General features: G+C 37.8%; 1 protein-coding gene across 3 annotated transcripts in view; it reads left to right on the forward strand.

Annotated features, from left to right (window-relative positions):
* The window catches only part of SLC39A11 (solute carrier family 39 member 11), a 379,931-nt gene that overhangs the window by 217,770 nt on the left and 135,534 nt on the right, over window positions 1-26,627 (forward strand). For all 3 annotated transcript variants that reach the window (XM_014068383.2, XM_014068385.2, XM_014068382.2), the window contains exon 6: window positions 21,873-22,043. In XM_014068383.2, coding sequence (XP_013923858.2) covers window positions 21,873-22,043 — 171 coding nt within the window. The remainder of the gene's footprint in view (window positions 1-21,872; window positions 22,044-26,627) is intronic.

A 26,627-nucleotide genomic window follows, 5' to 3' on the forward strand; every position in this document is an offset into this window, starting at 1 on the left:
AAGCACAAAGGTCTCATAATAGAGGAAAGTATAAAGAAGTGTAAAGATAGCCTTGGGGAAAAAATTAAGATTTGCAACATTTTCAGTAGTAGTTTCTATTTGTCCTTTTCATAGAGTTGGGAAATACTAACTGGTTCAGAGTCATCCAGCTGACTTCATTCTTAAGGCATATTTCCCCCCGTATTTAGTCTGGTGTGTTTAACTTCTAAGCCAAATTGGTTCTCATATAGTATATGCTTAAAATATATGCTTAATAACTGCCTGATTTGGGGAAAATATACAAAGTTGCACAGATTAGGAAGAAAATGGAAGGAATATCTTCCAATTTCCTTAGTTCTGTGCTAGCTTGGTCCAATTAAACACTAAACTGGACAATGTTCTCCTAAAGAAAAATATATGTTTTGATAAATGTCCATTCCAATTTTTTGAAAGATTTTCAGGAGTACTTTACCTAGGCATCCTAATTATAGAATATTCCTGGAGATTTTGACAAGTATGGAAACCTTTTTTGGCCTGGTAGCCGCTTACTGGCCAAGGTTCTGCGCATGCCCAGATATGCTGCGTGCGAGCGAAGCGAGGGTGCAGGAGCGCGCACTCCCACTACCAAACCGGTAGCGAACAAAATAGAATACCATCTCTGCAGAGGACATGCAGACCAGAAGCACACCAGAGTTTTATCTTGATCTTTAATGTAAGGTTACATGAACAGAATCTTGCAAGTCTGAAAGTCCTTGTCTCCCCCTCATGCTGTCCAAGAAACTAGGGAGGGTTCCTTTTGAGATATTTGCCATACTTCCATTCCTTCTGTGGACCCAGTTGCCACTTATCTGACTGTTGTCTAGGTTGCAGCTCTTTCTGCTGTCTCCCAAAGTCATTCCCACACACCATTACATCATCTGAATACTCAAGTTTGACTTGAGGGGAATCTTTAATCTTTATGTGTTGATTTTTATCGTATTTGTGGAAAATATTTTCTTGTAACTTAACTTGATTAATTAACCAATAAGTTGATACTGTACCTTACCAGCGGCTGTAATTAAGTTTTTGCAGAAATTTTTGCTCTCAGCTTTTTTTTAGAAATCTAATAATGCGCAATTAAGAGAGAGAGAGAGATTCAAGAAGGTTTGAGGGTTTTTGTTTTTAAGTGAATGGAAATTAAAAGGAAATATGGAAAGATACACTCTGCACACTTCATTGTGTGTCATATGATTATCTTGCCTTTCAGTACTTTGGTCTAATTGTAGTACTTTTTTCTTTCTAAAAATAATTGATTCACATCCCTTCCTCTTTTTCCTTTCTTTTCATTGCCAAAATGCATGTGATTTCCTAGACGGATTTAGATTGAAGTCTTATGCTTATTTTTTTGTATTTGTAAATATAATATAGAAGAATTTTGGTCTGAAGTTTACATTGTTCATTTGAAAGTTCCTATAAACATATCTTTCTATGTGCATGCTTTTTATTTTACTTAAAATTCATTAATTGAGTAACGGAAACTAATTTACAGATATCCTCTATTATAGCTGAATTGAATTAATATGTTTTTTCCTAGCAGATTATCAACTAGATTTGGAGATAAATATAAACCTGTATAAATGGTACTTTGAAAGTAAACTTCCAGATTTCCACCAGTATGTACTAGAAAAAACTCATTTCCAAACATTTTATTTATTTACTGTCTTCATACTGCCACAATCTTCGGGGGGGGGGGGGGGAGAAAAAAGCAAGCAATTTCTTTGGGTAATCTCTTTTTTGCCTGACCCTTTTTGCCCAGTGAAGAAATTTGAGACGAAGAAATTTCAAGAGAGTAAGCTGTTTGCTCTTCTAGACATTGAAATCAATGTGATTGACTTGGCAGCAGGAAATAGTCAGACAAAGAAGAGATTGCCTACAGAAATTTCTTGCTTTTTTTCTACCACCTCCTATCACCTCCACAGATTGAAGAGGAAGAGATTTCTGGAGAGTATTGTAAATTGTTTGCATAGCACGCCTGCAATTCCCAGCCCCTGGTTGCCAGCACAATCACATTGCTTTCAGTGTGTACAAGACAGTTAGAGAGTCTTGTTGAGAAACGAGAAGAATAGCAACACATTTTAATTGAGTAGTGATTTCTCTCCTTTGATCCTATCATAGAATTTTACAGCCATCCACACTTGTGATGCAACTTTCAAGGAAAATGTATGAAAATTGCAGGTTTACTTCCTCTGGAGCAGTGTTTGGGGTATGGCTGGGGGATTCTGGGAGTTGAAGTCCACAGGACTTAAAGTTGTCAAGGTTGAGAAACACTGCTCTAGAGAGAGGGTTCTATGAGCAGAATTTTATTTAGAACAATACTGGATTCATTCAGACTAACACCCCAATGAATATTATAATAGCAATTTTAAGAACTAGATCTTATTTTAAATGATTCAGTAGGAAAGCTAGGTTATAGTTTTAATTCTAATAACATTATATAATTTGAAACACAGCAGGGGTGAATAGTCACATTTTAAAAACAAACAGAAAAGTTCCATAACTGACTTTATACAGTTTTAATGATAGTTAAGTATTCTATCTTTGATCTAATTTTATTTTCTTCTTTTTCACTAAAAACTGAAATGCTAGAAGACAGTGTAACCTTGTTACTAATTTCAATAGTTCATTTATGATAAATTTGCAGCTGATCAAACATTTACTAAACACTGGCTTGTCTACATTCCATAATATCAGACAGACGGTTTTTAAGCTTTCCGCTCAATATGTCACATTTAGTTTAAATGTACTCATGTAGTTGGACACAAGGCTAATGGGCAAGCAGCAGATAAGTCTATCTTGGCAGGTATCTTTGTTATTTGAGTTTGGGAAATTAATCTTTGATTGACACTGTGATTGGGTGCCAAATTGCAATGCTAATTGTTTCTATAATGGAGTAGTGGGTGTTTTTATCTATATTGGTAACTTATTAGTGTGTGGAACTAGGACATTATATGTCCTCTGTCTTAAAGGTATTGCAAAGACAATTGTTCAATGTAATCTGATTTTGAGTAGGAAATTGGCATATCCTAATAGCAGTAGCACCTAGACTTGTTCACAGTGCTTTACAGCCCTCTCTAAGCATTTTACAGAGTCAGCATATTGCCCCCAACAATCTGGGTCCTCATTTCACCCACCTTGGAAGGATGGAAAGCTGAGTTAACCTTGAGCCTGGTGAGATTTGATCTGCCAAACTGCTGGCAGCTGGTGACCAGCAGAAGTAGCCTGCAGTACTGCACTCTAACCACTGCGCCACTGCAGCTCATGGTTGACATTTTTATAGTGAGTATCATGTTGCTAGCCCAGGCAAAGCTGGATTAAATTTTGGGATTCTTTCCATTTTGTTTGCGCGAGGTATATTTCCCTCCAGGCTGTTGCCTACTCCCCCCCCCCCCAAAGTAACCCTCCTATACCCAAGTTTTCAAGAGGAAAGCAGTTCTAAGTCCTCACCTTACCTCTAAAAGATAAGAGCAAGGGAGATTTTACCAAGCCTCTTCATTTAGGCAGATTTCTTATGGGAGAAAATCTTCTTAATGCTTCTGTTACAGTATCTGAGCTGGATACTTAGCGCTTCTCACTCCAGTTGCTAGCCACTTTCTCCTTTGAATGTCAAACTCCTAAAGAATACTTTTGCTTGCAATATGTATAGTTAGGTTGTGAATGTTGGACCTTAAAAAAACAAGATGCGAAGAAAACTGATTCATTTGAGCTGTGGTGCTAGAGAAGGCTGCTGCATATTTCTTGCACAGCAAAAGTGACCAACAAATAAATACTGGAGTACATAACACAAGACATGTCACTGGAAGGAAAAAAATCACAAAACCGCATCTCACTTATTTTGGCCATGTCATGTGGAGGAATTAACTGGAGAAAGCATTTATGTTGGAAAAAGATGATGATGTTCATCCATTGTATTCGAATAGGACCTTGACATCAAATTGGGGGGGGGGGGAATGTCAAGACTTGCGTGTGAATTGGATTAAAGTGAGGGAGAGGTGCGCAGAGTCAGCCTCGTTCTCTCTTCCCAGATTCCATCTTGCTCCAATAGCAGAACACGAGTCAAGGGAAAGAGATAGTAGTAAAAGGAAGCCAGGCTGCCAAAGAACATGATGGCTTGACACCATTAAAGCTGACCCCAGCCAGAGCATAGGAAAACTCAAAGAAGCAGTGCAAGATCAGAAGATGAGGAGGGACCTGGCCCATAGAATCACTAAGAGTCAGACACAACTCAATTGGATAACATCATCACAGTATCATGTAGGGAGAAACTTCATCTTCTGCAAGGGTCCTTGCATATCTGGGCAATGCAGAGGGGCTTCACATGATGTTAATAAAGTCAGCTTTTGCTGCAGAGCAAATGCAACAGAGATATAGTGTAATATTTTCTCTGAAGCAGGAGAGCAGTTTCCTTTTGGTGAAAACTTTTGATCCTGCCTCGCAATTTCTCCTCCCCTGAAGCAAAGAAATCCCCCCATTGTGGTCAGTCTATTTTAAGGATTTTTTTTTTTTGCCTGATCCTTGCACAGTAGCCCCCTTTTGTTTTTGTTTGTTGATCTTTTGCGTTATTGCAAAAAAGCAAGTATGATGAGGGAAGAATCAGAAAAGATGTGGATACTGACTAGCTGCTGTTAGCCAGCTGGTTGGAAAGCTGATCATCTATCAGCCTTCAAGAAACACTAAACCAAGAAACTAAGGCCAAATAGGTCAGGACTATTTTTATTATAACAGCTACTATAACAGACTCCTGCAAGTCTGAATGTCCTTGCCCTCCATTGCTTAATCTTCATGTGAATTAGGGTCTGTGTCAGCCCACTAGGTAAATTACCAGACAGGAAATAAAACTAGATGAATTAATCGTACTTCATTATACGGCTACATTAACAGAATCTTGCAAGTCTGAAAGTACAAACTTCTCACTATCACTTTTAACTGTTTTATCCATTAGAGTGGGTCCTCCCAAAGTTTCTTTCAATGGTTATTAAGCCATGGGGGTGGGAGAGGCTTCATCTCAGTAATTGTTTCCTGGGCAGCATTTCTCCCCCTCATTCCTCATTACATCCTGTCTGAGATGTTGACTCAAATTAGTTTCTTGGGACAAACTAAAATTAGTTTCTTGGGACAAACATCACTGCTTGATGGCGAATCTTCCTCCTGTCCTTCATGGCCATTCCTTCTGCCTTCTACATCAGCTCAAGAAGGCGAACTCTGGAGGATCTGCTAAGCACTGCACAATGGTATGAACGCGCTGCTTACAGTTGAGGTGCATGTGTCTGAAACTGGGGGCTGTGCTCTAATTACTGTGCATGTTGAACTAGATGGAAGTATTCTTGGCTTATCCCTAAAGTTGTTTTGGTATTTTTTTTTATAAACCTCAAATGATTTTTCCCCAGTTGGGAGAAATGTAACATACATGGAGTTCTGATTCTATTTATTTATTCAGAAAATCTTCAGGTAAAAGAACACAAATATTGTTCTGTCCATGTCCCCCCCCGCCTCCCCCCAAAAAAAATCCCTAGGGAAGAAACACTTGGTATTCCTTATTTCTTGCCAATTGTGTGAATGTGCTTATCAAACTCTTTCAGAAATGCCCCCTTTGGGTGTCATATCCCAGCCGATCCTGGGAGTAGCTGCAGCTGCAATCTTCTGGGGAAGTGCTTTGATGGAAGACATTCACAGCACTGCTCTGTGGGCCTCTGCTTACTTTTGCAGAACGTTAAAACTGTTGTACCTACTGATTACATCTTAAAAACAGTTGAAGCATAAAAGTCTAAAAGTCATTGGGGGCTCTTAAATATGACTGTTGGCTCAGTTCTTGGTGTTAGCATGACTGTAAATATAATTTGGTTTCACATAACGTTAGAAATCCTTAACAAGCATTTTTAAAATAGAGAGATTTTTGTAATTACCATAATTAGTTGGTTAAAATTGAAAATGGGACATCTTTGGTCAGAAGGAGAAATGAATATTTTAAGTAATCTTCAAAAGAGCATTAGTCATTAAATTACATTTCAGTGTTTGTTTTTGCGATCTATCTCTATTACAAATTGATTCATTTTTTCAAGCTTTAACTTGGAATATTGCATTAAGAAAAATGCATCTGCTGAATCCTGAATGTTTTTCCTTTAATTCATTGTTCTTTAAAAGTACGGTGTATGTTGCTGTGCAAATAATTCAGTTGTTTTTATTGAATATTGCACAGAATTGTTAGATGAAAGGAAAAAGAAATATTACTTATATATTTTTCTGTTAACATTCATTTTGCAATAATGTAAGTAATGACTGATGTTTTTTCAACATGTTTACTGAAATATGCAGAATGTTAATAAGAATATTATATTCAAACTTGCTTTACTAACCAAATGTTAGCAGTTTCTTCTCTATGCTACAGTTGATAGGCCATAGTATTTTATACAATCCTTCACGTATGACCATAACTGAGCCCTCAATTTCAGATGTAAGTCATGATGTTCGTTAAGCGGTCACCATATCATGTCTAATTTTATTACCCTTTTTGTGGCAGTCATTAAGTGAATGGGGCAGTCATAAAGCAAACACTGCAGATATTAAGTGGGTCTATTGTTGGCTATGGTTTTTGTTTTGTTTTCTTGCTGAAAACCAGAAGTAAATGCTGGTTTCTGAGAAAAATGTCATAAATCAGTCATATGACTTTTGGACACTGCAAAAGTTCATACACCCCAGCTGATTGCTGAGCATCCAAAATGTGGACATATGACTTGGGTGTGTGTGTGTTAGAACTTCAAATCTGGATAAGTAGCTTTTTTGAAGTCCATAACTTTGAATGGTCGTTAAACAACTGTGCATAAGTCAAGGAGTACCACACAATTGCTGGTAGTGTGAACATTCTTAAAAATAATTAGTGATACTGTTGTATGCTTACAGTATTCCCAGATATCTTGGAACTCTGTTATTTTTTTCCTTGCAGACTATAGTGAAAGAGGAAAGCTGATATTCTTAAGGTTTGCTAAATTAAAAGTCTTTTCTAGGCAATCACTCACCTATAATGGCAGATATTGTCTCACAAGAGACAATTATACCCACCTTCTACCCCAGGCAAGCTTCTTTGCCCTCTTCAAAAGGGCAATGGAATGGTGGGATACTTCACCCAAAGAAGTAAGAGTAAAAACAACAACATAATAATGCCAAGAGCAAAAGTTTAATTAACATGTTTGAGCCTTTGTAAGTATTACTAAATCATGTGGTTCGGTATTAGTATTATAGTAGCTATAAATACAGTATGAAGCAAAAAAGAAAGAAAACTGCCTAGAAATCCATATTGTTTAATATATTAAGAACTTCTTTTCAGTCTGCTTTAAAATCTCTTGTTGCTCTGTCAAAAAAGAGAGCAATTTAAAGGTGGACAAAGAAGACAGATTGGGGTAGATTTCTCTTTTCAATGTTATATTTTGGCTATTCTGATACATGTAGGCTCTATAACATTCATGCCTTGAGAAATTCAAAATGCTGGCAGTGTAATCAAGAAGAGCATTTGAATTTTGGACAAGCAGTAATGATAGAAGTTCTTATTGTCCATTTTGTACATTTCAAACCAACAGGACCAGTAGCCCGTCACTCTATGCTATAATCCCAAAGTTGTCAGGAAGATGTATTTTTTCCCTACAAATTTGTTCCAGTTTTGGAGGGAGGATTACCTCAGGTTTGCTGTTAAGAATAGAAGTATTTGAAAAGGAATGAGCATGGGTTGTAAATAGCTAGCAACATCTCTGCTGATAAGTGTTTGGGAATTGTCCCTGCTTTGAGATCCTGCTTGATTGAGGAATTCAACCCTTTTTATAACCCTTAGGTAGAGCTTTCTGCTTCTTTTCAGTTCCATCTTCAACTCATCTCATTTCTATCCAAGATTGTCTCTCCCATGCACTTCCCTCTAACCCACCTCCAAGCCTTTTGCCTCCTTCCCCTTCCTCCCTTTTTCAGTTCTTGCTGGTTTTTGCAGGAAGGAGGGAGGGCAAAATGTGTATTCCTATGTACTTTAGCGTGAGCAGTGCGTGTTGACACAGAGAATGGTTTGTATACAGACAGACAGACAGACAGACAGACAGATAGACAGACAGACAGACAGATATCAGTTACTTTGTAAATGATCTTATTTTACAGGCAATTGATTCTAATTAGGAGTTACTATTTCAGTTAATATTAGATTTTTTTTTGTCCTGGCATGCCTCCCGTGTGTGTGTGTGTGTGTGTGTGTGTGTTTGTGTGTGTGTGTGTGTGTGTTTAAATTGGGCAAGCTATTTCAGGAATTCCTTTTAGATAGACTTAGCAATCATAGCTTGATAAGGCAGGGCATTGGGCTTTTCTTTTTGTTCATCCTTTTTTGGGTCATCTCACAATATCTTTTGAGTATCTTTGACTGTCCTGGCTAAATGTTCTTTTGAGATTTCTAGTTGGTGGGAATAAGTTTCTGTTATGAGAGACACACATGTATGATAACAAAGGAAACCAATTTCAGCTTTTAAAACAATGATTTATAAAAGGGGAGCATTCAAGTTCACTAGTCTAGCCAGGAAGAAACACGATGTGTTATTTAAAGTTATTGCCACTGTGCATGATCTCTTCCACAAGATAGAGAAATGAACATGTAAAAGATACTTGAGGTGACAGGTAATTGTCAGCAGAAGGCAGCTGACAATAATCTTATTTAAGGGTTAGTTAGCCTGATAAAATAGACTCTTAACTGCAGATAAACTGTTCCACATCTCAGGATTATGCAATGGCAGTAGTAATGGATAGAAATAAAGGGAATGGGCTGAATTTAAAAGAAGGGAACTGTTAGCAGCTGGCCTGAGAAAGGCTGCTGACAGATGGGCAATATCATTCCATATTTTTCCTATTTAAATTTAGAGCTATTCAAAAAATGCTGATTACATCTGCTACACCTCAAATTTGTATTTAGTTTTTTGTAACATAAATCAATTCCAAGTGGGACCTAGTCGTGTATATGTTTGCTTGAGTATGTGTGTTTACTATATGATACAGTTTTGCCAGTTTGGTCTGGTGGTAAAGGCACCAGGTTAGAAAACAGGAGTTCTAGTCCTGCCTTAGCCATAAAAGTTAGCTGGGTGACTTTCGGCCAGTCGCTCTCTCTTGGCCCAAGTTACCTCATGAGGTTGTTGTTCTGGGGAAAATAGGAGGAGAAAGGTGCGATGGACATATTTGCTGCTTTGAGTTATTTGTAAAAATAATAAAGGTGGGATTCAAATAATAATAATAATGTAAAGTAAAATAAAATAAAACAGTTTCACAGCAAAATTCTGATAGTTTTTTTATTACTGGTGATCTCTGCTTTGGGGTTGGGGTTGGACCATTGTGTGATATTTAAAACATTTGTCGCTTCTCCAGAGACTGCTTTTCAGTAACTCAAGAGGGGTTTTGAGTATCTGCATGTATATATACTAGAAATAATACTAGAAATAATTTTCACCTTTCTCCATTTTAATTGAAGCAGGATTTTCCTTATAGACTGAACATAATGGAAGGATGTAGAGCTAACTTTAAAAGTTAGACATATTGAGCAAATCTCAGGGCAAAGATGTAAATACTATGGGCTTCCAAAGTAAAGTGATGACTGTAAAAACTTGGATGACTCTTTAAATGAAATAGAGAAATATTTAATAATTCTGTATTTATGCTGGAATAAAGTGAGAAATTTTCAACTTTTTTCCATTGTCCCACAGTTCAACTTTTCTATGTATTCAGCAACTTAATATGTGGCTCAGCCAATAACCTTATTGTTTCTCAAGAAACCTTCTGGTTTCTTAGATTATTCTGGAAATCTTAGATTATTACTCAACTATTATTACTCGACTATTGTTTCACAATTTTTCTGCTTACAGCATGTATCAAGAATCTCAGTTTAAATACAGAATTCTCAATCTGGACATACAGAATCTGTTGGCACAAACTAACTGTGATTGGATTCACACTAAGCTACAATATGTTTGTTTCAGAGGTGGTATTCAGCAGGTTCTGACCAGTTCTGGAGAACCGGCAAATATCACCTCTGACTGCCCCTGCCCCCATCTATTCTTTGCCTGCCGAGTCCCAGCTGATCGGGAGGGAATGGGGATTTTGCAGTAACCTTCCCCTGGAGTGGGATGGGAATGGAGATTTTACAGTATCTTTCCCATGGGCACGCCCACCAAGCCTCGCCCACCAAGCCATGCCATGCCCACCAAGCCTTGCCCACAGAACCAGCAGTAAAAAAAATGGTTTGTTTCAATTTAGATTGGCTTGTATGGATCTAAACATTGTAACCATGGTTTGTAGTTTAACACGGGTTGTGACAATATACTTTTTCTGAAATGCTACTTGGGCAGGAAGAATACAGAATATAATATTATAAGGACTTCTTGAAATATTTTTCAGACTTACTATAGAAAGTTATCTGAATCTCTTCTGAGCAGAAGTAGAATTTGGAATGGGTAGCTTTTAAGGCTCATTTCACTTTGGTTTGGTTTAAAACTGGTAGAGCACTAAAACTCAGTACATTTTCTCTGGGGTGCCATATTATTTATTGCTATGAAGTTCAGATATCTGGAATGCCTATGCTATGCATCAGTTTCAATGTACCATGAAATATTTATTGCAGATATTAACAGAAAATGTAATAGAAATAATAATTTCTCTTTAAGCATAACTCTTCTTTTGCCTTCTATGATGACGGGACTGTCAGAAGGTCTTACTTTAAGAGCCATCCCATGGGTTTTCTTTTTTTCTCCCCCAATTAATGTAAAGTGGAATTTACAGCTAGGTCTTCATAAAATATTTTGTCACATCTCAAAGACCTTAATTTCAAGGGTTTTCAAGAGCTTTTATCTCAGCATTAGTGTGAAAATATATATTTACTTTTAGGTCACATTTTAATAGGTAATTAACATTTTTGATAATAATAAATATCAGTAGATTGTTTACTCTTTTAAATAATCCATTTCTCTAATGTCTATCAAACTGATTATAGACTGTCATTCTAGGTCATGAAATGTTACAAATAAATATATTTGGGTTGTAACTGATTTTTTTTTTAATGGCAGGCTTTATCTTAATTTCAAACCACTATGGCCCATCGTTGCTTTTACTTGTCATTTGTTGAAACTATATTCTAGAGTAGGGGTATCAAACTTGTGTTGTCATGGCGTTATTGCATGATGTTTGTGAGTTTTTCCCCCTTTGCTAAACCGGGCATGGGCATGGCCAGGGCATGATGAATCGGGCCTGGAGTTCATGAGTTTCATTTCTGTGGAATTTCTCCCTATGAACTATAAGTGTATAGGATTGCAGCCTAGTTTTCCATTACATGCTCTTACTATCTGAACATAGATATTTATAATGTATATCAAAATCTCCCTGCCTTCTATCTTATAACTGAAATATTGAAGGAGTTTTCCGTGTAAAAGTAAACAAGGAGCAAGGAAAGATTTTGACAGTAAATGTTGCATGTGTATGCCAATTGGACATAAAATTGTATACTTGTCATTTAGCAAATTGCCAGCAAATTACCTCAGAATTTTCTTGATGCTTTTGTGTTAACCATCTGTATTATGATTTGCAAAAGCAGATTTTTTTTGATACTGCAGCTTGGTGATGAAGTGGATTTTTAAATTTATTTTTAATTATATTAATTAAAATTATAATATTTGATTATAATTAGATATGTCTTGTAGCAACCCCTCACAAACATGCATGTTTACAAAATAAATGCATTTGGAACTGGAACTGGATTAAATCAAGATCTTTCTTGAAGGATTAAAAAAATCAGTAGAGTTTATTATAATACAAAATACAAATGGAAATAAAGATCAGAAGGAGGATAGGAAAGAATTGTAAAGTAAGAAGAAAAGAAAAAATAGCAGTGGTTTCAACTCTTTTTGGTGCAATAGAATACAAAGAACAATTACAGCCTCAACCTTTGCTTTACATTTCTGATAAATACAATAAGAACCAGTTATTCTAATCATCGAATCAAATGATCTTTTTTTTTCTGTTTCAAGCATAAAATCCAGAAGCTATTTTCTATTGGGGGGAAAACTGGATAAGTTGTTCTCTTTAATTAAAATAGATTTGTTATCTCTGCCAATTCCACCTCTTAAGATTTCTTTTCTGAAGGTTTTAAATGACTTGTGTCATGCCATCCTGATCACAGTTGATAGAGTTCTAGTGTGATTTTGTTGTCTCACTGTCAAAGTCTTGCGGAAGTGATGAGCCAGAGGCCATTTTCTCAGCTAGATTTGGTTCTAATGGCTCAGCTAAAGAAGAATCTATATCACAAAGAAAATGAACGAATGAAGCCATGTTAATTGCCCATTGCTGTTAATAGTATGCAAATAACTTTTAGAACCCCAGTGGTTTAAAGTTGTTATTTATCATGCACTTCCCATTAATTAATGGAGTTTTTACTCAGCATGACGTGATCTTGAAACTAAGAGGTAGTAATATGTTTGCACAAGACTGAGAATCGTTAGTTCCTACTTCCCAAACCTGGGTAAATTACTAAAAAATAGTTTAAAGTGGTTTATTGTTGGGTAAGGACACATAAACTCTTTACTCTTTACAACCAGTACATTTACATTGACTTAAAGATTGCCATATGCACTAAATATATATTTGAAAATATCCCAAAGTATTACTGTTAAGATGAAAATAGTTGAAATTACCATTAGTAATTTGTTGAAATGACATAAAGATCATTCAGTGATATTGCTTTCATAATACAGGCAGTCCTCAAGTTTTGACCATTTGTTCAGCAATCCTTTGACGTTACAATGGTGTCGGCGGTGAAATCCACTCACTTTTGCTATCAGTTCTGTAGCAATGTGAGCGTGTATGGGGGGGAACAGCGAGGGGAGGGAACAGCAGGGGGAATCAGCTGTGCCACGCGATTTAGATTACCTAAAAAGCAGGAAATCCTGCTTTCTGGCTAATATAAATCGTGCGTCACAGCTGATCGTTGGAAAAACCAGTTCACCTGAACTGGTTTCATTTTTTTTACTACCGGTTCAGGCGAACCAGTTGCATTTTTACTACCGGTTCGGGCGAACTGGTCCGAACCGATAGCATTTCACCCCTGAATGGTGTTGAAGGAAGGCACTTAGGACTAGTCCTTGGAGTTGGATTAGACTTTCTGAAAAAGCGGTTTTTGATACTGCAAGAAAAAGTTTGGAAAGCACTGCTTTAGGATTTGGTGCTTGGTTAGGAAGCAGTTATGAGCCTATCATTTGAGAACTGAAGCTTGGTTCTATGAAATCTGGAATGTGAATATATTGAGCAAATGAAAGTACTGTGTCCAAAAGAATGGATATCTTTTTAGTCTTATAGCTGACTAAACTAACTTACCTCAGTATCCGGATAGGCCACCTGCTGTTTCAAGAGGACAGGAACAAATGATGTCTTTCTCAGCACATTCCCTAGAGAAATAGAAAGGAAATTTCCATCTGAGATGCTAGATTTGTATCAGAAATAAGTTTTTTTCCCTCTTGATGATGCAAACGATCATCTGGTCTCCCTGCTGTGCTTCAACCCCCTCCTATACAAATGCTTTTGTGCCAGCTGAATAGCGTATGTTCTGGCAGGTAGATCTCGATCACCATCAAATTGCATCTTTTGGTTATATGTTTCTTTTTTAACAGATTGAATAGTGGAATAGTGAAATGCTGGTCATTTCTTTGCTTTTTTTTTTAATAACTGGCTGAAATTGACAGGACTGCTTCCAAGTTTCCTCTTCCAGCCCAACTGAAAAAAAGTAAAAATGTAAAGCTATTTTCTTCCTTTCCATTTTGAAAAAGAGATGCCCAGAGAAAGGAAAGCAGGCCCTGACATGGATGATAGAGGAAAGAAGGAGGTGAAACTACTAATTGGGGCCTTGTTAACCATATCTTAGACAGAGCATTCACCACAGAGGTGGGTTTCTGCCGGTTCGCCCTGGATCGGGTGAATTGGTAGTGGCAGTGGCAGGAGGCTCCGCCCACCCGCCCAGATGCTTCTGCACAAGCGTGCAAGAGCGAACTGGTAGTAAAATAAATTGAAACCCACCACTGATTCACCATCACTGTGCCCAAAGTGGAGGAAAGTGCTAAATCCCAGGAACGGATTTCTTAAACCATCTTCATTTTCAGCTGGTTTACAGACAGATGACAAACAACTAAAAGTTGGAATGTGGATAAGCTCTTAGTTTATCGATGGAAAAGCAATTTACTAGGCCAAATTTAGATCTCTCTACTATGCTATTAAATTTCCATGACATGTGAAGCTCCCTCTAGTACAAAGGCAAAGGGACCATGCACAATCGCCCCTATTTTATGGAGCATATAGCTTGTGGGAATGAAGCAAGCCCGTTTCTTATTATAATAAATGCAAAAGTCAAAACATGTCTTTACTCAGACCTTTTAGGGCTACATGTCTTTTTAGACTATCTCATTTTTCTTATCATGTCATCAGGCAATGTACGGTTTCCAAAGAAATAAAACTGGTACTTTCTGACATGTCTATGTTTGATTGCTTGTGTTTGATGACTGCCTGCGCCCATAGATCTATCTTCATGAGAGTGAAGAGTGCTAATGCTCTGATATTACAACCATCAATTGTGGTTCTGTGCTAAATATGCTGACCTCAATAGGGCTATCCTTGAGCACAATAATTTCACCTAGGGCAGAATTTATTAACCTCTGCCATGGATGAAACAGAAACCTGGCTTTATAACATACCAGATGTGTTATTTATTATCACCTAATACAGGATCAACATGGGGGGGGGGAATCTGTGGCCACTGGTACAGTTGCAAGGGGGGGGTAGGCGTCCTTCACATGAACGCACGCAACGTGCGCACATATGCACGCATCACACGCATGCCTCCTACTCTTCAGCGATGCCTCTGCGAGCCTCCACGACACTCCAGCTGCTCGGTGGAGTGTCGCACAGGTGCTGTACTTGCCATGCACGTGCGCAGAAGTGCTGAAGAGTTTAAAGACAGGTAAGGATGGAGGGCGGGTGGGCCCTCCGGAGTACCATACCGGAATGGTAGCCAGTGCTCCGGGCAGGCACTGGCACACCCATACCGGGGCGTACTGCCTGCAATCAACCACTGAGCTAGATCATATACAACAATGGTCACTGTCATTAAATAATTATTTCCTTATACAGTTCCTCTTTATCTGATTGATGGGTAATACTTAGACGACTTAGAATAACTTTATTATTACTTTGAATGCACACTAATCGGCATACATTAAAATGAAATTATGTTGCATACAACTCTCAAAGGCTCTCTACCTCTAATATAGACTTAAACATGACAAGATAAATAGATAAATACAAAATTATGCATGTACTCACATATATTATATGACACACACATATATTATATGACAATTAATCTACCCATCAATTATTTTAAATATACTTCATTCTCAGGATTATTTTCCACAATGTGGCGAGGGATATGATAGTGTGTCAAAGCTTATATGATAATAAATGTCATAGCCTTTTAAAGTGCTGCCTAAGGTGTACTCTTTTTGCTGTAATAGAGTAACACAACTGCCCCTTCGAGAATGAGTTCCCCCATTTCCCTCCCTTCACTTCCCTCATTTCCAAAGGTGCTCTGAATTATTACTTGGCACTTATATACACTATTGAATAATCTTGCCCTGCTCAGCCTTCCTGCCTAGGAAACAAAATTAACATATTAAAAAGTTTGGTGTCCCAGTGTGGTGAAGAGCCACTGTGATGGAAGATAAAGGAACACACAGCTTGGAATTCTTAGACAACCAGAGTGCAGCCCTATTGATAGCTTTGTTATGGCAAAGGAAGTGTACTTGTGGGAAGCAGTACCTTGCTGTGTGGTTAGCACATAGCTTTCTGAATCATCAGTCACTGATTTGCCTATTTGTTCTGGTTGCTGTAATGCAGAAAATGATTTGCAGACAATGTTTATCTGGAGAAAGGTCGGGGTGGTTTCTGTATCCTAACATAATTTCTCTTTGTTGGGACTGCTTTGATTTTCTAGAGTTGCTCCTATACTACATAGCATTAATTTTTAAATCGTGATGGCACAGCTTGATGTCAACAGTGAAATATAACTGCGCCAGGATATAGAAAAAGGCCACCGTGGGTTTTTTCTTCTTCTTAAAAGTTAATGTAAGAAACAGGGCAGCTGATGGAGCTGACACAAATATTTCAGATGATTAATTGCCTATCTCTTGGCTAGGATGTGATACATTTCTTTGGATGGAAGGCAGATAATTAATTCCTTTCCCACTCAGAGCATGTCAGAATGATCCAGTAAGGCTTGCAGCAATCTGTATGACTTCAGTTTATAAGGACAATTACTCAGTAGAATAACATGTAACTCTAGCAAGCAAGTGCTACTTGTACAGGAGAGGATTCCTCAAAAATAACAAATACAGCAAAAATGTATAAATAAATTAACAGGATTTTTCAGGTTGCATGCCAGATAAAACTCCAGGATTCCCAGGTTGTCTGCTGATTCAACTCCTGGCTCTACGGGATGAAACAGATTTCTAGACCTGGCTGTGGAGCAGAATCTGCCTTAATCGCCCATGAGAGTGGTGGTAAAAAGACAAGTAATGTTGGTCCTCCTAGACCTCTCAGTTGCTTTAAATGCTGGTTGAACATGCTATCTTCCTGAACTGGCTGTCAAAATTGGTGTGTAGGGACACTCTACTATGGCGATTCTATTCCTACTTGGGTGGCTTTTGCTAACAGGTGGTACCTCATGGGGATTGGGTTATGGAGTCCCTCAGTCTCCATATTATCCCCCATGCTTTTTAACACCTACATGAAACAGCTGGGAGAGGCCATTCAAAGATCTAGATTGAAGTCCCATATCAATATGCAGAGGACACACAGTTCTCATTTTTCTTTTCCTCTAAAATTTATGAGATGATCGGCATTCTGAACTAGGACTGAACTAGGGTAATAGATTGGATGAAGGCTGATAATCTGAGACTCAATCCACACAAGATGCAGATACTGTTTTGGGATGACACATCAGTCCATTTGTGTAGAATATAGTGAGTTTCAGAAGGGAGGGACTTTTTCCTAGAGGGCAAAGGGATAGTGGAGCTTGGGATGTCTGGTAGACGGGAAGAGAGCAAAGTTGGACTATCCCTAGCAGTTCTCAGAGTATGTCTACAATTATTGCAGATAATTGGTTTATTCAGGCAAGATTATTTTTGTAGGTTAGCAACAATAATGGAACTACAGAAGTAACTCCACGGGTTGTTCTTGGGCTGAGTGATGACCAGTGGTGGGTTGCCAATTTTTTTACTACCAGTTCGGGCACACGCAACACTTCTGCGCATGCGCAGAAGCATCCAGGTGGGTGGGGCCTCCCACCACCGCTACTACTGGTTTGCCTGATCTGGGCCAAACTGGGAGCAACCCATCTCTGGTGATGCCCTGTTGGACCTATCAGCCTTTCCAGACAGGAAACAGGATTAGATGAATTAATTCTTCTTTACTGTAAAGCTACATTAACAGAACCTTGCAAAGTTTGAAGGCACAAACTTCCTGCTGTCATATTTCACTACTACTTCTATTTGTGGCGGGGGGGGGGGGGGGCTTTCTAATTTTTTCTGTCTGACTATTAAACCAACAGGAGCTCCAGCCTCTCTTGTCTGATTGTTTCCTAGTGGCATCTCTTTCCCTCCTCTCTCAAGATCATCCATGCATTCCATTGCAGGCAGCTTAGCCTGCAGCAGGAATCTAGACATGGCAAACATCTCAGAACAGGCCCTCGAGCAATAAAAAAGGCCAAGGAGAAATATATATTCTGACTAGCAAGATTCTGTTAATGTAAACTATAGTAATTCTAAAGTAGAATTAGTTCAGCGGAGTGTACTTCCTTTCTGGACTAACTTGCATGGCTAACACATACATATCCCCCCTCACAATCTGAAATCTTTTCCAAGTCCCTCCAAAGGAAGAGAGGCAGGCGTCTACAAGGGGGAAAACTTGTTCTGTGGTGGCACCCCATTTATGGAATTCCCTGTCCAGAGGGCCTCAACCGGTGCCTACATTAGCATCACTTTTGTATGTTTCCAATTTCCCAGGCTCCTGGCTTGGTTTTAATATATTGTTTAGATTATGAATTATTGCCCTACTGCTGCCTTTTTTCTATGATACTTCCATTTTGTAGTTCAATCAATCAATGAACTAAACTTTATTACAGCTCATAGACCCTACCTTTTATTTGATTGTTGTATATATGCTTTTATTCAGATTATATTTTAATGTGCTGTATTATTAAACAACTAAGATGTCTGGTTACTGGATGTTTAAGATAGTTACTTAATCTGGAACATGTTTCTTACTTTGTTCTTCATTTTACGAACAACAGCATTCTTGTCATTCTGTCTGGTTAATTGTTAAAATAGTTTTTCTTGGAGAAAGTCTTAGATTTAGCTATTTGAATGAGTTCTGTTCAAAACATACACATGGTTGTATACATGTAGTCATGAGGGGTTTTGTGAAAGAGTTTATCCTTCCTTGCCTGATATTAAAGGGGTTTTAATGAAAAGCTAAGTTTTTAAATTCTTTTTTAAAATTATATATATATTATTTTTCAAAATACAAAAAGGATTTTATTCTTAATCTTACCTTTATTCATTTTTTCTTATAGTTTTTATGAGTCAGTGTTTGGATCAATAGTGGTGTTGAAAGAAATGTCCTTCTGGGTTCACTCCAAGGGGGAAAAAGACACTTGAGACATGGAGGTTGCTTGGAAAGATGGCTTAATGGGGGACAGGACCACATCGCTTGAGTTCTGAACAGAAAAGGTGATCACATGCTTCAATGTTGGTAGAGAAAAGAGAAGGGCCGCCTGAGATGCTGATTCCCTGGTTTTATGCCCTCTCTGGCCTTTGATCTTGAGCTTGTATTCTGATTGGTTGTCAGACTCCCATGGAGCCATGCAGGGGCAACTAGGCTGCGTTTTGAATCCAGGTTTGGCTGAGTTCTCAGATGCCAGGTGGTGAGTTGGCAAAGTGCCAATATTATCATGCCTTAATCCCATCCCCCTGGAGCTGAAGGCGAGAACTCTTTATTATGTAAAGGGACTGACTTGGTCTTCTTAATGGCCCATTGACAAAAAGGGTGGAGGCAGGAAGCTACAGGGAGCTATTCTCTCTTTATAAAACATTGTTCTTCCTTTTCACATCCAGAGAAATATAATATTCTGCCTTTTCAATATTTCCTAGGATATTTCATTTTTCTGGGAGAGGGCTGGATGATAACTTTCCACAGTGGGTTTCACTTACCTTCGCTACCAGTTTGCAAATATGAGCGCGCTCGCATGTGCGCTCGCTGCACTCAAATGCACCAACTTTTGTGCATGCGTACCGCCTTCTTCACATGCGCAGAAGGTCATGCATTACGTCAGGGTGGGTGGGTGGGTGGAGCCTCCAGCAGCTACCGCTATCAGTTCACCCAAACTGGTAAGAACCAGCAGACCACCACTGGTTTGCATATAAAACATATTTTTGTGTCAACTGCAGTACTGTTTACCCCTAGGGCTAAATGTTTGGTGGACCAGAAGTAACAAGGCTTTGGGAGGGGAGTAATGCCGTGAATGAGGTAAGGACATAGCTGGTCTGTGATTTTCTGACTTTTCTCCCCCAATGTATTGGGGGAAGAATTTTTATTTTCATTTCATATACCAGGGATGTGGTAACTTTAAAACTTGTGGACTTCAATTCCTCCTGAGAATTCCTCAACCAGCTTTCACCATAGCTTTTACCATCCCTGTATCCAAATGCAATGAATCTGTAGGTTACCTCTGAATTTGTATCATTACCATAGCAATAAATTGACTAAATTCACTCAGTTTTGTTCTGCTCCTCATATGTTTGCCAAACCATTATGAGATATTAGAATTTTTTACAGGGTAAAAAAATCTGTTTGGAAGGCCTGTTTATTTTAATGTGTTGAGGTGCCAGTTTTTGTTTCCTTTTTATTATTTAATACTTGTTTGAACAATCTGCACTGACAGTGGAGTCAGACCAGATTTTCTACAGTACCATTGAATGTTTTTATACTGTCCCAGTTCTCCCCTTCTCTTTCAAAACTGTTATTTCAAACGCAACGTTTAATGTGCTACAGAGTTTCAGGGGCCGCCAAGTTATGTGCAACTTGAACATTAGCATTAAAATGCTTTGAAATGGCATGGGAAGCAACTGACATTAATTGAGAAGTGTCTTCAAATGACTTCTGAAACTTATTAGTTTGCCTGGAGACTTTAAGCTGGTTGGGTAAAGAGAGTCAATATGCATTTAAAATGTCAGATAATTGTAATCAGAGTACAGCTGTTGCCTATGTAAATTTCAGGCACATCTGCCTTTGTTAGTTTAACGTGTTAGAATTTTCTAAGTTGTACCAATCAGTGGAAAGAATCTGATATTGTACTTCAAAATGCTGGATGTTTTGCCCTTTTCCTAGAGCCTTAATTTACACTTGCTTTGCTCGTACTGGCTTTTAAATCAGAGAGACCTTTTCAAGACAGCTCTGTCAGAAAGAAAAGAGAAGAATAGGTAGAATGTAATAATGTTTTTTTTAAAGAGTTAACCAATAAACACTCTATTCTTTAGTGTAGCAATGACTGTATGATTACATGCTCATATACATTCTTTTCATCCTGGACTCTTTCTTCTCTGCTCATTTGCTGCTTTCAGATTGTAATTCTACTGTATTGGGAAATACCTCTTGTGCATAAGCTGCGAAGTTCTTTATGCTAATATTCTTTTAAGATCATGGTGTAAAATGTTAGTAGCACAATTTACTTGATTTTAGACCTTTTTTGCCCACTGTAGGCTGCAGTCATGATAATAAAACATCTATGGACCCTTAACAATAATGTAGCAAAAAGCAATAAGCAGTCATCTCAAGTTATTCCTGAGATAGGGTTGGTTACTTGTTCACTCAGACTCATGGACACACAAGGAATTTGTCTCTGGTGCATAATCTCTCAGTGTACATAGAAGCAACAAGTGATAAATCATGATTATAATCATAAAATACATTCATCATAAATGATAAGATACAGTACTTAGTGATGATCATTGAATACTAAATAATCAATCAAAATAAATCATACTAGGATACTAAATAAAACAATTAATATAAATCATAAGATATAAACAACAAAGTTATAATCATAAGAAGATAAGGAATAGGTAATAGAAAAGATGAGAAGGATAATAGTAATACTGCCCTACTAGGTAGTTTGACAGTATTGTGGGAATTAGTTGTTTAGCAGAGTGATGGCATAGAGGGAAAACTGTCCTTGTGTCTGGTTGTTTTGGCATGCAATGCCCTATAGTGTCATCTTGATGGAAGAAGTTGAAACAGTTTATGTCCAGGATGTGAGGGGTCTGTACACATTTTCATAGCTCTCTTTCTGGCTTATGCAGTATACAGGTCCTGAATGAAAGGCAGCTTATAACAACTGTTTTTTCTGCAGTTCTAACTATCCATTGAAGTCTGTGTCTGTCTTGTTTGGTTGGATAACATGATTTTATTTATATACTATTGCATTTCTACAATATTTTGTAGGTTTTTAACCTCTAATTAAATATTTCATTTCAGGTCTCCCCCCCCCCCCATGAGTGCCTTCTGTATGTGATGAATTGCAGTTCCCCTACTTTTAGATCAATTTCCCAACACATGTGGATGGTACCATATTAGGGAAAGCTGGTTTATTTTAAGGTTAAACTCCATATGCTTATCAACATCTTTGTGACTTTTCTTTATTTCTTTATTTTAAGCATTTCTAACAGGAACCTAAAGTTTTGTACACTTTTTTATTTTTACTCTAGACAAAGGTGAAAATGGGGAACCATATCAAAGGAGGAAAGGTGCTGGACATAGTCAGCCAGATCTTCCTGCAGTGTCCCACACACTCAAAGACAACGTTCCTGTTCCAGCAAGCAGCAGTTGGAGGAGGATCATGTTGTTGATTTTTGCAATAACAATACACAACATTCCTGGTAAGCCCTGTTTTGCTCTTTGGTGTCTCTAATTCTCAGACTTGAAAATACCATAAGTAGGGTTTTCATTATGGTCTTAAGGAGCATCCAAGTAATACTTCAGGTGCTTTTCAGATTTGATAAGTAAAGTTAATAAAGTGACTGCTAATAGATTCAGTACAATGAGTGATGTTGGCATTATAATTATGTCTCTGTGAAGCAAGAATGATGAATGGCCTTCTAAGTTTACTCTGAATTGAATGTACTGTAATTCCTAATGACAAAAAAAGAAAAAGGAAAAAAGAGGTTTATGTAGTCACCAGTAGCTGAGATCAATATAAGGGGACTTTATCTAAAGGATGTATTATAGAACCCACTATTCACAGTTAAAAGTATGAAAACCCATTGTGGTGGATGCAAAAAGAGATATCAGGCTCTTTGTCAGCTGCTTCAAATTTGTTCTTTACAAGTACAATTCTCATAGTTTACTTTATTAATATTTATTGAAATAAATGATATGAAATTAGAAAAATTACAGCAATTGAACTAATGAACAAATATATCTCCTATGCCAATGATGGCTTTTTCTAAAGGTGTGCCAAACTGCGTGTGTGTGTGCTATCGCGCGCATGTGCAAGCGACCCCTCCACCTGTACATGTGCGAGCAACCCCTCCCCCGTGCATGCACGAGTGACCCCTGCATGGGGGAGGGGGATTTTCACACTCCCAAGGCTCCGGAGGCTTTCCTAAAGCCTAGGGAGGGGGAAAACTTTTTTGCCTTCCCCAGGCTTCAGGAAAGCCTCCGGAGCCTGGGGAGGGCGAAAACAGGCCCAATGGGCCAACCGGAAGTTCAGAAACAAGGGCTGCCAAGGGCTGCCATGCCGGCAAATATGTCTCCGTGTGCCACCTGTGGCATGTGTGCCATAGGTTCGCCATCACGGGCCTATATGATGATTTCCTACATCTTTGTACCAACAGTTATAGGAGACATACTTTGCCATTACCTTCTTCCCATATGCCTTTTCAACTTCCCTGTCAAGCATAGGACTCTTAAGATTTCTCCCATCAAAATACTAACCAGGGCTGAACCTCATTAGCATTTTTTCAGTTCAACCAAAGTCACCCAAACATTCTCTTGAAATATATTGTAATTTAAAGAAATCAATTTGCCATTGATTTTGATTGCAGCAAAAAAAAAAATGATGTTCATTGTAGCCTGAACCAAGTCTTCTTCAGCCAAAGTCAGATAAGTAAACAAAATAATTGTAAAGAATTTTAAATAAATAGATTGATGAATTATTTGAACATCACATTCCCATTCATTTAAATATTTTAGAGAATTTGGCTAATATCCAGGCAACCAAAAATGCATGCTAGGCAAAATGGCTTTAGATAGTGTCAGCAATAGCAATAGCAATAGTTAGGCTTATATACCGCTTCATAGGGCTTTCAGCCCTCTCTAAGCGGTTTACAGAGTCAGCATATTGCCCCCAACAAAAATCTGGGTCCTCATTTTACCCACCTCGGAAGGATGGAAGGCTGAGTCAACCTTGAGCCTGGTGGGATTTGAACAGCCAAACTGCTGAACTGCAGTGCTGCATTTAACCACTGTGCCACCTCGGCTCTTAGTATACACATAGTGTGACTATGCGAGACAATCCAGGAGCAAATATGGTAAACACAGGTTTGTATTTAAATAGTGTTTTTTTAATTGAAATTTTTTGAAAAAAAATTTCTTTTTTTCAAATATTTACCTCCCCTCCCCAACCTGAGCCCAACCTCCCCCAACTCCCCCCCCCCCGACTTCCCAGAACAGATACAGGGTATAAATCTTTAACAAAGATATTCTAAAATAAACTTAAAGAAAGTTAGTATAATCTTTCATTTGAGCTTTAACTCCTCTTTTGTTAAGCTAACTCTAAACAGATTATAACATTCCTCGCTTTTTCAGGCATAAACTATCTGGAATTTCTTAGTCCCGTATTTATTTTGAATATAGTCAATCCATCTTCTCCACTCCAGTTTATATCTCTTATTTGAGTGGTCCTTGAGATATGCTGATATTTTAGCCATCTCTGCTAAGTTTGTTACTTTTAATGTCCATTCTTGGATAGTAGGCAAGTCTTCCTTTTTCCGGTATTGCGCCACCAACAGTCTTGCTGCCGTTATTAAGTACAAAATCAAATTAGTCTCTAAAACAGTACAATCAGTAGTTATACCTAACAAAAATAACTGAGAAGTAAACTTTATTCTTTTTTTAAGAACATTTTGCATAATCCACCATATTTTTATGCAAAATGTTTTAACCTTTTTACAAGTCCACCATATATGGTAATATGTAGCATCAACACAATCACATCTCCAGCATTTAGGTTGTAAATTTGGATACATACAGGCCAGTTTTTTAGGATCTAAATGCCATCTATAAAACATCTTATAAAAGTTCTCTCTCAGATTCTGCGCTTGTGTGAATTTTACATTTCTTACCCATAACTTTTCCCATGTATCCAACATTATTGGTCCTTCAAAATTTTGTGCCCACTTTATCATACAATCTTTGACTAATTCTGTTTCCGAATCCATTTCTATTAATACATTATATAATCTTTTTATATGCATTTGACTTTGATCCCTAATTTGTTTTAGTAAATTATCCTCATTTTGCGTAAAACCAATTTTTTGATCTTTTTTCCATCTGGCCTGTAACTGTCCATACTGAAACCATGTTTGAATTACCTTTTCCTCTTTTAGTACATTCAAGGGTTTTAGCTGTAATAGACCTCTTTCTATAGTGAGAAGCTGTCTGTATGTAGTTACATCCTGTTTTTGTACTATACTTATGTTCTTTATTGCATGTCTGGGAATTGCCCACATAGGTATCTTGTTGTTTAGTTTATGTTGATATTTTTTCCAGACCCGCAGTAGAGCATTCCTTAAGATATGACTTTTGAAATTCTTATCCACCTTCTTGTCATATAACAGATAAGCATGCCAACCATATACCAGATCATACCCTTCGATATTAAGTATTCTATCATCTGTTGAGTTAATCCAATCACTGATTAGTGATAAAACTACTGCTTCATAATATAATTTTAGATTTGGCAATTTCAAACCTACTCTCTCCCGTACATCTTACATTATCTTAAGTTTTATTCTCGGCTTCTTCCCTGCCCAAACAAATTTATTAATACCCTTCTGCCATTCTAGCAAATTTGCATCTTTTTAAATTATTGGTATCATTTGAAAAAGAAATAGAAATTTAGGCAGAACATTCATTTTCACTGCTGCTATTCTTCCCAACAAAGATAATTGTAATTTTTCCCAATTTTTCATCTCAGCCTGTATACTATGCTATAGTGGCTCATAATTATACTTATATAGTTTCCCATTTGAGGTTGAAATATAGACTCCTAGATATTTAACCTTTTTAACTATTTCACATCCTGTCATTTTTTTCTAAGTCTTCCCTTTGATTAGTGTTCATATTTTTAACTAGCATCTTTGTTTTTCCTAGGTTAATTTTAAATCCAGATACTTGGCCATATTGATTAATCATATTCATTAAAACCTTGATAGATTTGCGTGTGTTTGTTGCGAAGTTGTTGCTTTTTTAACTCTTGTTCCATACGCCTAGTGACCATGCGGGTTTGCCTTTGCTCCTTCACTCCTTCTAGTTTTGAAAGAGGAAGTTGGTCCAACCTTAATGATCCTTGGATATCTTGCTGTCTGCTCTGTCCTTCTTGTTCTCTTTCTCTGGGTCCAGGAGGGGGGGGAGGTCCAGCCTTCAGTATATTATTATAAAAATCTTGAACCTTCCAAACTGAGTTAAGACGATATCTTTGTCCCTGGTAATTAACTGCTAGTCCACTGGGGCTTCCCATCTGAACTCTAACTGATGGTTTTTGAGCTCATCCACTAAAAAGGCATCGTCTTTCTTTGATCTCAACATTTTGGGTGGTATTTCCTTCAAGACAGTCACCTCCTGACCTCCAGTTTGCAACTTGGTTTTGTAAGACTCTTGCAATATCAAATTCCTCGTATCTCTCATGGCAAAATACACCACAATGTCCCTTGGGAGTTGTTTTTGTCTGGCAAGCCAGGAATTAACATGATATATCTTGTCAGTTTGCCAATCAAAATCCTCTCCTGGCTGTCCCATCAATTGATCAAAAGCTTCTGAGAAGATCTGCTTCAAATTTTCTTGGTTTTTCTCTTTAAGGCCCCTTATCCTTAAAGCAAATTCCATCTGTCTGTACTGCAACATTATAATTTCATTTTCTGCATCATCATTAAATAGTGGTTTTTATCCACAAAGCATACATACATGTACTTTTATTCAGACTTCAGGCAATCAACAATTACAGAATGGAAGCACCCACGAGAGACAGATATGCCCCAACAGGACCTCTTATTATTACAGGGCCTCTTAAAGTGATATCAGCCCCCAAACCTTGCTGATTCCTTTTCCTCATTGCATCATCATTATAGCATTACAGCAGTTGGTTAGCTATTAAATCGTTACCCTGACAGATAACTACCCTTAAAACTGCCTATTTCCTTTGGTCTTATATCTAAACCAAACTGCATTCTATATGGGTCTGC

Source organism: Thamnophis sirtalis, unplaced genomic scaffold (genome assembly GCF_051295495.1).
Source record: "Thamnophis sirtalis isolate CommonGarterSnake01/CBP01778 unplaced genomic scaffold, rThaSir2_p1.2 scaffold_3, whole genome shotgun sequence".
NCBI lineage: Eukaryota > Metazoa > Chordata > Lepidosauria > Squamata > Natricidae > Thamnophis > Thamnophis sirtalis.